At 37.7% G+C, this 14,705-nt stretch overlaps 1 protein-coding gene across 2 annotated transcripts in view; it reads right to left on the bottom strand.

The window, feature by feature from the left end:
* Positions 1-2,657: 2,657 nt before the first annotated feature.
* Positions 2,658-14,705, bottom strand: part of si:ch73-173p19.1 — a 154,827-nt gene continuing 142,779 nt past the window's right edge. The window contains exons 12-18 of one of the 2 annotated variants that reach the window (XM_039753222.1): positions 14,422-14,615; positions 13,796-13,970; positions 13,299-13,455; positions 10,089-10,242; positions 9,239-9,350; positions 4,290-4,495; positions 2,658-3,674 (exon numbers count right to left, since the gene is read on the bottom strand). In XM_039753222.1, coding sequence (XP_039609156.1) covers positions 4,320-4,495; positions 9,239-9,350; positions 10,089-10,242; positions 13,299-13,455; positions 13,796-13,970; positions 14,422-14,615 — 968 coding nt within the window. In that variant the 3' untranslated portion in view covers positions 2,658-3,674; positions 4,290-4,319. Of the gene's footprint in view, positions 4,496-9,238; positions 9,351-10,088; positions 10,243-13,298; positions 13,456-13,795; positions 13,971-14,421; positions 14,616-14,705 lie in introns of both variants that reach the window. The other variant, XM_039753220.1, reaches the window with a different exon arrangement.

The following is a 14,705-nucleotide window of genomic DNA, read 5'->3' as shown; positions in this document are numbered from 1 at the left end:
AAATCTTTACCTCCCTCTTAATACACGAAGGAGAGCACAGACAACTTTACATTTGCTATTTTTCTTAATTGATATAATCGTATAAAAAAAAGCAATTTCTTTTGGATTATATTTCTTTACCTTTGTGACAGTTAATGGCTCCTCATAGAAAGTCAAGAAAAGCGTAGCCTGACTGCACTCATTTCTCACTTCACAGTAGCCATTTTAAGGTGTTCGATTTAATTAAATCAACTCATTATTTTGGAATCGTGCCTCTTTTTTTGATTATATGAGAGCAGCAAATAAAACAGCAAGTGCCTCCCATAATTATTTGCATTATTATAAGCATTTTTACTGCTAAAGTCTCAGAATTAGAACATTGAAGACAACTTCAAAAAGAGCTGTGCAGGTCACGGCCACACAAGCAACTAACTGTTCATCGGCAAATATAACTCAAATATCACAAAATGTATGACAGAACGCCTAATGCAATAAATGGCACCTGGTTCACCTCCTGTCTGCTGCACAGCAGTGTGTCCACCACGCACCATACACTTGCGATCTGCTCTGGCCGCATTACAGAGGATTATCTGGTGAAAGCATCCTACTGCTTCAAGTACATATTTTCTAAATTTCACTTAAAAAAAACTTGTATTCCTTCTTTGCAATTTCAGCATACATTCAAAACATATTTGCTCTCAAACACCCAAAATGCACATCCCAAGGTAACCACATACCCTTCCCAGGTGAATGTGACTGGCTTAGGTTCCCAGAATTAATTATTTTTTTATATTTTGGCCAAAACTTTTACATAGAAATTAGAAAACTCACTGGTGGAAGTTGGTGATCATCTAGTGCACCGATGAACTGTATTACATATTATTCAGTTATGCTCTGTGATAAAATGGTGGCTTACAGCAATTTACCTGGGGCAGAAAAAGGCAACTTTGGAGAGAATTTTCAGAAATGTTAAGACAATATTAAATATACAGTGAAAGAAAGAGTGCACAGTAGAGAGTGGCGCTGCACTAACATCACTTCAATGATACATTATGGGAAAATGTGTTCCAGGACACGCAGAACAACGCTGAGGATGGCACAGTCTGAATCGTCACTGTCAGCCGACACAGCACTGCAAGTAAAGTCGTCAGCGAAGAAATGGCGTGTTTATGAAAGTGGATGATGTCCTCTGGGTTGGAATTGGGTAATGGAGCAGCAGCCAAGGACATCAGATGCCTCTCCGATAACAGACGATGGGTCTCATGCAGTTTGCAAAACTGACCGATTAAACTTTTATGAAAGTGACTTTTCATAAAGCAGCAAGCAAGCACTGAAAATTCACTGTTCAGTACGAATGAGCCAGCAATGCAGCGAGTGATGATTTCAAAGAGAACAGCTAGTAAGGAAAGTAATTGAATTTAAAGTGCTTTACCGTTTAGGATTATTATTATTATATAAAAACCTGTCTCTCTCTCTCTCTCTCTTTCTATAAAGCTGGATTATGATAGTGATGGACGACTGCAGCCAGAAAACTGCAGTCTTGGTAGCACCTTGTGAATTTCTATCCTCTCTCTTTTACTAAAAAATCTGACCAACCATAAAAGAAACATAAAAACCCAATTCTTGCAGGGTTTCCTTGCAAGACATACATATTTATACTAGCCAACCCGCGGTGTAGTATACATCACATAATTATTTATTGATGGGTGAACACTTCCTGAAAGACGCAGTTGTCCAAATGGAGTGGGTTTGAGGATACGACTTTGAGTAAATAAAAAGATGGAACTCTGGAGAGAGCAACATACAATTGTCCATGACTGAAAACTGGTTTTGGCAGATACAGGCATATCTTTTTGAAAGTCTGGCCCTGTGCCTTATTAATTGTCATTGCAAAGGCCAATCTAACAGGAAATTGTCTGCGTGTAAAAGTAAAAGGCAAATTTGAATCTGATGTAGTCAGGGAAATCCGGGGAATAAGGACAGTTTGTGAGGTAGCAGCTGCGATAGTTTTACACTCCAGTACATTGCAGTGAATGCTGGTAACAGAAAGTCTAGTGCCATTAACAGAGACCTTTTGCTGGCAGGAGGTTTCTGAGAAGCATGACGACTGAACCAATTTTAATTTTGAGTTTATGCGGAGGCATCCAGTGACAGCAAGACTGTTAAATTCTTCGGGGATTGAAAGTTGATCTGCAGGATCGTCTGTGATGCTGGAGTCAACACTGGTGAAAGTTACTTCATCGGAAGGGATAAGTCCTCAAGAGCGAGGGTGGACGCAGAAGAAGGGTTAGAGTTGGCTGGCGGGGCTCTGTCGTGCGTAGCCCACGGTTGGGCGACTTGGTCGATTATATATATATAGAAAAGCAGCCGGAACTGAAAAGAACAATGAAAAGTCAACGTGGCTCAGAGGTGCATGTGGACTATAGCAGAGACGAAAGCGACTGAGGCTGTGTTTGGTGAGGTGTTGCATGCGGGCACATGAGCAGGCAGTGCGCATGTCTCGAGAGTGAGGGTGGACACGGGAGGAGGGTTAGAGTTGGTGGGCGGGGCTCTGTGAGTTGGCAGACATGGCTCTGTCATGTGTACCCCATGGTCGGGTGACTTAGTCTATATATATATATATATATATATATATATATATATATATATATATATATATATATATATATATATATATATATATATATATATATATAGATAGATAGATAGATAGATAGATAGATAGATAGATAGATGCTATTATTTTCATATTGGAAGATGTAATTAAGAGACCATGTAGGTTAAAAATATTTGCTAGCTGCTCTGCTGCCAACAGAAGGTGCTGATTTCCATGTCCTTATTTTCAACTTGCTCAGTTAAAAAGGATTAAGTCCAAAAAAAGAAAAAACTGATGTCTTTAGTTCAGAAAACACATGCAAAAGAGAAATACTCTCAGTCTTGACATAAAAATTAAATTCACTGGAAGACTTTTAGGTGTGACTGCTTACAAGTGCGGCGTCCATAACATTATTTATCAGAAGACTTGAACATTCTGGCCATCAAACAAGAGGCAAGGATTCAGTCAGTCAGGCTGTGCAATGCTGGAGTAAGCGTTAGACGTCACGAGTGGACTCCCACAGAGGTCAGTAGCAGAGGTTTTAGCAGTTAAAGTCCATTCAGATGAAACTCTGAGTAATATTCAGGTTTGGGAAGACAAGGTGATAAATGAAGAGTATTAAATCAATTTACAGATTTAAATTTAAACTGCTCACAGGATGTTATTAATTTTATAGGTGGCAGACATGCTCAAACATTTAGAGAGGTTTAAGTTATATTAATAGGTCTCTAAAGAACAAACCCTCTAAATCAGAATATGAATTCTCTCCAAGACCTTTATTAGCATTCAGACTTTGACTTTAAATATCCATGGCTCTCAGCAGGACTGCTGATGCCGCGTCTTGGACGCACGCAGTATACAAACTGTTTTTGCACATTAATGTGTTGCCTAAATTACGGCACAGACAAATAATGGGCTTAGCAGACAACTAAATAAAAATCAATAAGAGCAGATGACATTAAAAAGGCTAAAGAGATATTCATAGTAATGTGTTATGTGACATGCAAAGCTTGAATATGCTGAGCAGACTTAATGCAGAACTTGGAAAGCAGCTCCCCCTTCTAGCAGGACCAGCAAGTTAACTCCACTGCAGACCAACCTGAAAGACGAGAACCAGGCCAAGATGTAAGCATTTTTCAGCAATGCTAATATTAAAAATTGATTAAAGACAAAAGAAGACAAAGAATTAATGTATGTCATATTAGCAAATAGCAAAGAACAAATGCATTCTAAATTAGAAGATTGTATGTTGCATTACTACTGGCTTTTTTCACACCACATACAACTGAAGGGGTTCACTGCGGCTACTGAAATGCAGTCATTTTAAAAAGCTGGCCAGCTTGCTTGGCATCCTGTTCTGGACATCAGGAAAATAACAGGGTGCCGGGAGATCTGCAGTGTATTTTACGCTAACATTGCAATTAGATGGATTAAATACCTGCAGATGAAACTCTGATTAATAGTCAGCGTAGGCTGCAAGCATTTAATTTTTCATTCTGTGCAGTAATTTCAATTACTTGCAATTTAATGTTTTAATACTGCACAAGTTGGAGAATCAAGAGCCGGGTGGAAGCCAGTGCCTTGCTTCAATGCTATAATTTGAGCAGTAAATTGAGATTGAGCCTGGTGGGACCATTCAATAACTTGAACACATGCTGCATTGGCATCTTCTGCCAAAGGTATTTGAGACAGGCAAGAAATGGACCCAAGTTACCAAAATCAGACTGTCCTTATCAACCCAGTTTCATTGAGATGCTTCATCATCAGAGATCTGGTCTTGTGGTAAAACTTGCAGGTTCTTCGCTCGGATATTAGTGATATCAGGACAAGAAGAAATCAGATTGGACAATCCGGCTGGAGTAATGCCTGTATTATCCAAATTCACCTGGGTTAACTTTATCAATCGGAGGTACTTGAGTCCTGGAAAAGAAAAAGAAACTGAATATTTGAATTTTGTACTGCCAGAAAAAGGAAGCACTGCAAATGGGTACATTTGATGTCTCATCTCAGTCTCCCTCTACATTCATATTAAAGTAAGCTAAACATTTTTTGAGAAGCTAAGAGGCAGGATCTGACCAACATATGATGCAGAAGGGCACTCCAGTGCCCGATTTCCACTCTATATCCAAATGCATGGCAGCTAAACAGAAAACTAGACCCAAAAATGTTTTTATGTTTTAATTACCCTTTTGTAGTTTCTAGAGATGACCAGAGAAAAATATTTTATTTTTTCATGGAGAAAGGAGGTAACAGAACAGGAATCTCTCTGGTGACCAGTTGCTGGACAACAGCAAACGATATCAAGAACATCCATGAAAAAAAATCCACACGTCAAACCATCCAATCGCATGCTCACAATGTGCAAAACACATGCAATCTTTGCTAAAATATTAGTAAAGAAATACCTATGGAAAATTAAAGTAGTCCACAAACAGGAGGCCCCTTCTCATAGGGTTACGCTTTTAAATTGAAGACTGGATCCTTGACCAATGAATGAGGGAGGGAGGTTACCAGTTCAAAAACATGACCCTGTTGGTCACCCAATTTTTTACAAATGTTATCTCCATTTAACTTGAAATCAAGCGATTAAAATTTTTGTCATCAGCTTTTACTACAAACTACAAGTGGGTAAGTACTTCTTTTTTCCCATTAGGGGTTGCCACAGCGCATCATCTTCTTCCATATCTTTCTGTCCTCTGCATCTTGTTCTGTGACACACATCACCTGCATGTTCTCCTTCACCACATTCATAAACCTTCTCTTAGGCCTTCCTCTCTTTCTCTTCCCCTAGCAGCTCTATCCTGGGCACAGGATTCCTTTAACCTATTCTCCAGGTACTCTGGTTTTCCTAAAGATATGTAGGCTCTGGTTGACATCAGACTCTAAACTGTCCCTCACAACAGGACAGGCTGGCACCCTATTTAAGGATGATTCCTACTTACTCGAGAATCCTAATTACATCTTGCCTGAAGAAGGGGCCTGAGTTGCCTTGCATATTGTAATCTTTTTAGTTAGCCAATAAAAGGTGTCATTTTGCTTGGCTCTTCTCGATAATCCTTCTAAACAATTTACTGGCATAAATGTATCTTCTAATACCAAGTGCGGACACATAGTAATTTAATACTATTGAAACTTTTTTGCTTCACTGCACAAGGAGAAAATATGCACTTGTTTTACAATTTTGGTAAACAATGTTGTTGATGTTTAATTTTCTTAATTAATCAATCATATTGTTAAGAAAATACCAGCTTTCAGCAATCCACTTGAAAGAGGGTGTCAGTTTTGGAAGCGACAACATGCCTTCAATCACTTTTGTAGAGTTTGAGTCACAAGTCTATATACCGACAATGGCTCAATGGCTTCAGTAGAGAAACGCTCACTTGAGGTGTTCAGGCAAACTTTCTTTTAAATTTAAGTGTGCTGAGTCACAGAGTGTTGAAAGGGTGAATTTGGACACTACAACATGGCACATCAGCTTTACTCTCCCATTCCAGAAGGGAACGGCGCAAGATGAAAATGGCATTAACACTCCAGATTGGCTGTGACTTAAAATTTTGTAAATTACCACATCTAACAGATGGAAGTCTTCAATGACTTTTTTCCTGTGTTTATTTACTGTCTTCATAATTTTAATTTAAAGTAGAACATAAGCATTGCATTTATGTAAAGACTGACCTCAAGTTATTATGTATAAACAGTGGGATACACAATTCTGACCACCACTGCATCATCTAGAAATTCCAACACAGCAAGTATATAGATGTTAATGCATGACAGAGCATAGATGCTGTCTCCCACTTCCAAATCTCATAATTTACAATTCTGGGCTCTTAGCCACTATGGAAAACTCATTTCATCATCCAGCAACTGCTTGTGCTTCCTAAAACCCCAGCATTTCACTAAAACCTTTGAACAGATAAATCTGGTTGGACTGTTTAAAAGTAGAAGTACGTTAAAATGAGGAGGTGCTCCCAAGTTTGCAAAGCACCTCCAAGTTTTAAGAAGCCTTTAGAATCAGCAATCAGCTGTTAAGGGTAAATAAACTCTGATTCATGAAGTCCTGAGGGGCTATAATTGCCATGCATTTGAAATTCCTTACCGCGTGACAGACGTGAGGAGTGCACTGCAACCAGCTCCATACAAAGATCAGAGCTTTTCATCTAGTGTGGTTTTATAATGTTTGGCAGTTTATCATAAATAAATAAGAGATTTCAGCTCTGTTACCCCTTAATTCTGATTCTCATATTAAAATGTGCAACATAATCCATTGGTGTTTTTTTGATGAAGGCATTCACCATGTTGATGTGGGCTTTTGTGTACAATGTGGACGATCAGCCAGATCAACCTTTGTTGGTTACACTTGTTCTTCAGACTTTAAAGCTTTCTACCTATTCACAAACATTGTGTCATGTCTTGCTGTTGTCACTTCCATACTATGCCAACATCCTTTAGTAAAGTTCAGCAGGTTTTACTCCCTCTGTCCAAAGAAATCTGACCACAGCACATTATTCAACAATGGTGCAATCCACAGCGAAGCATTCAATGTTCAATTCAACCATACCCTCAAGCAGACTAATGGCAGAGCAAATATTATAAAATAACATGAAGGTCACAGCTTCCCATAAACTGAGAATTTCAGGTCTAATGAGAAAAAACATCAAGCAACATCAATAAAGCTTCATGATATCTTCAGAATAAACATTACTGATGTTCAAGTATTTGGCTGTGGTTATAAAGTAATTTAAACTTGGATCATTACAAAGTACATAGACTGCAAACAAGTGGACAGATGTCCAGAATTACTACTGATCTGCTAGGTGCTGAAATGTCCCCGTACACCGTGCCCAAAAATGTTGACAGCTGCTTCCAAAGACATCCGTTTAACATCAAAACCTCTAAGAGCATCTTTTGCACAATCAAGGTGCACCAATTGGCACTTACACAAAAAAACTGCTTAAACCGGGTGTACATGGGAGGTTACAAAGCAAGAAGTCACCACTTTGACATAAATCTTGGGACTTACCGTTTGTTCAGAACACCTGGAGACAAAATAGGATTTTTCCAAAGTTGGAGTCATGCTTTGTGGAAACAAAAGGCTTTCTAACAGAAGAGACTATATTGGCTGCAAAGCAGGGTGGACTGAGCATTATGGTTTTGGGCTGCTTTGTTGCTTCAATGGCGCTGCTTGGAGACACAGAGTGAACCATAAATTCCAGAATATAGTACGAACCACCTTAATAACATACACAGGCCATCATTCAAAGGCTGAAGCTGAATGGAAATGTGTTGTGCTACTGGACAATGTACAAAATACTGAACAGAACGGCTCAAAATTAACAGAATAGTTCTGGAATGGTTAAAGCAAAGCCCTAGTCAAAATCTTATTGAAATGTATTTATTGAATGGGGCATGAAATACAATACTATGCATTAGACCCCCCCAAATATCAGTCAGGAGAAATATGTTAAGATTCCTCCCAATCAATGTTAAAACTTATTTTATTAGAAACACATACATGAAGGTGTTTCTTCAGGAGGGTGCAGGATCAAGTATTGATGCTGGGGTGAACATTTTAGCATGGTAGCATGGTAGCACTACTACCTTGCAGTAAGAAGACCAGGGTTAACATCCTGGGTCCTCCCTGCATGGAGTTAACATGTTCTTTCCATGTCTGTGTGGGTTTCGTCCGGGTGCTCCAGGTTCCTTCCAAAGTCCAAAGACATTGAGGTTAGTTGGACTGGAAATGCTATATTGGCCCTAGGGAATAGTTGTAGGGTGTGTGTGTGTTCACCCTGCGATAGAATGGCACCCTCTCCAGGGTTTGTTACTGCCTTGTGCCCTATGCTGGCTGGGATTAGGCTCCAGCACCATAACCCCCCTCCACCCCAACCCTGTTTGGGATAAAGCAGGTTAGTAAATGACTGACTTTGTCATTGCAGGTTATTGAGTGTAGGCTGATGGGTACATTTTAAAATGAAACAAAATAAAGTGTACAGAAAATGAAGAAATAAGAATATATTTTAAGATTGCACTGAAAATATCATCAAGTTATAAGAGGTGCAAATTAGAGAAATGAATTTTCAATTAACTTTGTATTGGATAATCATTTTCTGATAATCAAAAGTAAGCTAACCAACTAACTAAATATATATTTGTGAAACATTTCAGATTTACTGAAAGGTTGATGGACATTATCTCCTAGCCAGACTGGGGAACAAACGCAGTTTCTCATAAGGGAAGCTCTTTCCTTTTGTTACTCATTAAGTATTTGTGCCTTGATTGATTTGTAGGTTCATTTGTAGAAGTTCTTCTTCCATTTCTTTCCACACTGCATAAAAATGAAGAATGATCTTGGAAAGAAGTAAACACATTGTTTTTGCTTTCATACCATTGCTCTAATGTCAGGGGGGCTTACGTTTTTAGTATACAGATAACACTTTGACATTAAAAAGCCACTGTAGCATTTAGACAACTACTCCACTAGACTAGACTAGCTGTACTACCTGTTTAAAACAAGTAAAAATCTAAGTAATCAATGTAGACCTTAGCATTAACACCATGTAATATGCCTCTGTTATATGCCATTTGAGATGGGATTCATGAAAGCAGTGTTTAGGGAGCACCTGGAGTGTTACCTGGAGGACTAGTGCCATCTCATTTTACCTTTGTCAGTGATGCGAGTGTGGCTCAAATTGATCTTCACTAACTGCTGGCAGTGAATCAGTCCCAGCTTCAATAAATTATCACCCACTTGTGTGTTAGCGAGTCCAAGAACCTGAAATGAAGTCATTTTGCAAGTGAACATCATTCATACAGGACAGAAAAAATAAACAATCTACTAAATGTCTGCCCTTTTTAAAACAAAAAATCTGCAAGAATCCAAATACATATCTCCATTATTTTGTTTTTTTAATAATACAGTCCAATAAACAGCTTTCTAACTATAATATTTATTTTACAGGATTACTAGAATAAAAAAATGTTCAAAAATTCTAAAGTACGAGTATTTAATTGACTAAAGTAATACTAACAAATTGTTACAGTAACAAAATTGTGTGACTTGTTAAAAAAAAGTTTTAACCATCGATTATTTTGAGACTGCAGTAGTCATTAAAAGTGGTATTTTGTGTTGATTCTGGAAAAACCACTTGTAATATCAGTTGTGTTCAGCTATTTAAAAAGTGTTCTTGTTTGCTTTGTTCATTGTAAACAGCTGAAAGTTTGTATATTTTGCCAACAAACATAATTTGCAATGGTGGTTGAATAATTTTGAGCACAAACATAAAGACAGATTTCTCAACTTTATGCAGATTGAAGATGGAAATAAAGTTCTATTTTTTAAGCCACATATTTGATTTAGTCATAAACCGTTTTTCTGCCTCTAAACAATTATCCACAAATAAAACTGCAAATTTTGTATTTGATAATCAACCAGTACAGAACACACATTCTTTCCTTCTGCTATATTTCTGGTATTTAAATAAACCTGCCATCACTACAGAAGGCATCTTACTTGAAGGTGAGGCAATCTCATTACACATCGAGCAACCCCTTTGCTGGTCACCGCAGTACGATCCAGACAGAGCTCTACAAGCTCAAGAAGCCTTGCGAGGTTGGACAAGCCAGCATCTGTTACCATTGTGTTACTAAGAGACAACTTCTTCAATCTAACAAAAAAAAAGGAGAAAGTTCATTAGGATATCCATCACTACAGTCACATAAAAAAGCTGTCAAATGCTTCAGTTGCACATTTAAACCCATAGGTGTTCAGGGTGTCTGGATACAAATTCATAATCACTCCATGCACCGTCAGAAAGCTGGTGTAACATTTATCTCATTCTCCACAAAATGTCCTTCCTAATCTTTTACAATCTTTTCCTAAATAAGTACACCTTCAATTTATATTTGCAATTACTATAACTGAAGTGGTGTAAACAGTTGTTGAATCCACAGATGGTAAACATATACTGTAACTTAATTGATTAAATAAATATTAGTAAGTAATAAGTATGTCACATATGTATTTTTAAAGAATTAGTAAGAAATTGTCATAAGATATTTGCCAAAATGTAAAACAAGGATATTGATACTGATACTTATTAATACTCTTATCGATACTGCTCTCAATGATGTTGTAAGATAATGCGTCTCTTTGGGGGGGGGGTAACTGGGCTTAAGGGATGTCGTCATCTCCTTACAGATGAAAAAATGGAAACTTTTTTACAACTAAGATAACTCATTTTTTTTGTTTTTGCATTGCTTATGTAGCACCCCACAGCTTTTACTGAGGGAGCTGACCTGAATTCAGTTTTATTTTTCTTTTTTCAAATAATACATCTAAACATGACCTTCTTGTTATACTCAGCTCTATGTTTTATGAACAAACCTATGTTAATAATCTAATGAACTAATTAATAATCTAAATAATTTACATAACTTTACTATGAATTGCACCCCTTGTTACTAAACCACATTTAATAATACTTTAGCCACATCCTAAATTGTTGCACTCTTTTTCCTTTTACGGCTAAATCAGTTATTGTCAAAAACGCACCTTTAGTTTAACTGCATTAGCTATTATTTACATATTGTCCTACATGTGCGCATAGAAGGCAGCAGGAAGGGGTCTAGCCAATGCTGAAACACAGGTACTGGCGGTAATCAGGTGTGTTAATGCCTTTTCTCCCATTCTTACAGGAGCAGTAAGACCTAGTCCTCTTCCGGCTTCAGACCACACCCACTGATGACCTCACTTCAGCTTTCCTTCCAGATGATCCGCCTCTTCCTTTCTTTCAGGTATAAAAAGCCACCAGACCTTGTTGACTAAGCCTCAAGACTACTCGGCGGAGTATCACACAGCTCATTTTTCTTGACCCAAATCCTACAATATACGGAGTGGAACCCCAAACCTTTTTATCTGTGTTTGTCTCTTATTATAATATATACATCATATATCCCATACAAAATTAAATTCAGTAGATTTAAGTCCACAAAAACAATTTTAGTGTTTACTCAACAGTTCTTTCTCTAAAAGCATAAAGAAAAAACATAAGTAAAATCCCCTTAATTAAACCTAAACCGGCAAAAATGGTGCCACACATAAATATTGTCAGTAATTGCTTGTGATTGTGACTTTACTTGCGACTGACTTCTTCACTCTGAAGGAGCATATGGAAATTGCTTGTTCCCAGCAATAACACTTGTATCTGTCGTGGCAAGTTTCATGTGCTAGCTGGTCAGCTGCAACAACATCCAACAGTGATGACGAACTCCAATGCCCACTGATATCTCCTTTGTTCAGCCTTTTGTGGACGGTGCCCCACAGCTCATCGGTTTAGTATTCTGGACACAGTACAACCAACCACCAGCAAGTCCATGTATTCCCTCCTAACAGTTAATGCTGTACTGGAATCAGCGCTTCATTAAATAAACTTCTAGTTGAAGTTTTCCATTGATATAAACAAAATTCTCAAGGTAAATGCTCAAATATAGTCATCTTGTCGACCACTTTACCGATACGTACACTATTACGCCCCACTTCCCTTTTTTTCTGTTTCTGCACCTCTGACCTGCGTCCTCATTTGATACCATCCAAACCAATAAAGTAAGTCAACATAAATACCAGGTTTTACTTAAAGTTTAAAGTATTCTAAATATCCTTCTATGTAATGTGATACTATCCGTATGTAGGGTGTTCGCGTCGTCAATACACCGTATGTATGGTGTTTGCGTCAATTTGATACACTCTGTATGTATGGTGTTTACGTCAATACCTCGACTCAATACAAGTTAGAACCATGCAATGGGACTCTGCCTCTGTAGTTAGAACATAATGTGGCAAACGCGGATGCAGTATTGCATGATTGGCTAAGAATGTTCCAATGCTTCAGTGACGGCGCTGGACGGCGGAGTATAGTAAGTCGGTGTTGGTTCGAGCAGATAACAGTAAGTTCGGTTGGTATTGAGAACGTTGGTTTGGTGGGGTGTACTTTCCAGGACTAACATCATCGACTGATTTAAACCCTTCGACAGCTCCGGAACCATAAGTAATTTGGAACGTATCACCATTTGCTTGGTACGTCGAAATCTATCTTTGGGCAGTTCGGTTTTGGCATCCATCCTTCTGACATCTATTGGCAAACTGAGTAATGACGGCTGGGTATTAACAACAGTCATTGTTTAAATTTTAGCCGATCTCAGATCTAAAATGACCACGGCAACACAATTATTACTCCGACTCTGATTAGAGTCTTAAAATACGGTTTGTTTTGAAAATTTGTTTGCCGGAAAAAATCAAATGAGGTGCGCCGAAGAGCTGAGTTCACATCTCGCAGCCCCGTTTAAACAGGAAGCTGTTCATTACATCGGCCGAAAAGGTCTATTTTAAGCACAAATCAGTGCCATGATAACAAAATCATTTCAAGGACTTAAAAAAAAAACAATTCTTTGCAGGGAAAGTATGGATTTCACAAACATAGAATTTGTAGCCCGATTCGATCGGGCTCCCAGTCACTAGTAATTACATAATTTAACAAGTGGCAAAATCTTCATGTAAAAGTTTCTATAAAAAAGTCACATTTTATAAAAATTGTTAAATACAGTAGGGTAACAAATGTGCCTCCTCTTCAAGTCCAGGATCTGTAAATACTCAGTAATAAAGCACTGATATCCAACATAAATAACAAAGTATAAATAGAAAAGAAATATAAAAGCAGTGACTGACCTACTCAGAGTTGCAAGGTACTGAACTCCCTGGTCAGTTACCTCAGTGTAGTCTGTAAGATCCACCTCTGATAAAAAGGTTAATCGGGCAAGGAACTCCAGACCGCTGTCTGTTACTGTGTGGCGCCCAGTTAATGTCAGATGACTCAATTTTAGACCTAAAAGGAAAGTGCAACAGAAATAAATTAGATTTTTGTATTTTGTTGTGAATACCTGTAAATTAAATTAGTACTGCTTATTTAAGCTAATGAATGTAGCTGTTTTTAGATCTAAATAGCAACTAAATGATTTCATTATTAATTTGCTACACCAGACTTTTATCTAACTATATAAACACTAAGTTTTAAGACTGTGCAGAAGGGAAGCACAATAATGAACTGAATATTAAATAATTCCAAAAACGTGGCAAAACTCTTCAATAAGGCAGTGTTTTTTTGGATTCTACAACAGGGCACTGGAAGGAGAAGAAAAAAAATATATCACAATTTTTGTTCTCACCTGAGACAATTTCAAGAACGTGATTACCATTGTTAACTGGTATTCCTGCAAGACCAAGTACTGACAATGATGGGTGAGCTGCCAAATGCAAGAGGGATGTTTCAGACACACAAGTGTGATCAATGTGTAGAGTGTGCAGACAAAGCATCCCTTTCAGAGCAGAAATATCAAAAATCTACAGTAAATGTAGAAAGACAAAATGTTTTTTTAGTTATTTATATGGAACTTGAATATTACTTGCTTTTTTATATCTGCAATCCATCCATCCATCCATCCACCAATACATCTAATTTCTCAATTCCATCAAAAGTGGAAGAAGATATGTGTATGTCAAACCATGGCAGGTAACACAAGCACACACACTACAGCCAATTAGCCAGACTACAGCAAGAAGGTAAGCTGAGGAAACTCCAGAGTTAATGCATTAACCTGGAAATTAACCAGTGTGAAATAGTGATTAATGAACATCACAAAAATTGACATAAGATTTGTGCCAAACTTTTATGGTACAGTCATATATTACAAATAAAAATATATTTGTTACAAACCCATGTTAACTGCTGTTTCTACAGAGAAAGATGAGTAATTCTAATGTTAAGACAATATGTCCATGGTTTAAGTATTACCTTTGTATGCTTGATGCTTAGCAATTTGAGCTGAGGAACACTGCACGGAAGCACTGCCAAAGTCTTTTCTGTGATATTTGTGCAATTCAGACTAAGCTGAGTAAGTGATGCAGGAGCAGATTCCAGATAAACCACAAGCCCACAATCACTTACTTTGGTCTTGTCCAATGAAAGGTAGGAAAGAAATCTTAGCCCTAGTAAAGAAGGAAACACAGAATTAAAAAACAAAGATCGTTGTTATTTTTCTTAGTTAATTCACAGGGCAACTTAGAAAAGATCTCCTT

Source organism: Polypterus senegalus, chromosome 5 (genome assembly GCF_016835505.1).
Source record: "Polypterus senegalus isolate Bchr_013 chromosome 5, ASM1683550v1, whole genome shotgun sequence".
Lineage (NCBI taxonomy): Eukaryota > Metazoa > Chordata > Cladistia > Polypteriformes > Polypteridae > Polypterus > Polypterus senegalus.
This window is presented reverse-complemented; position numbering and strand designations above follow the sequence as displayed.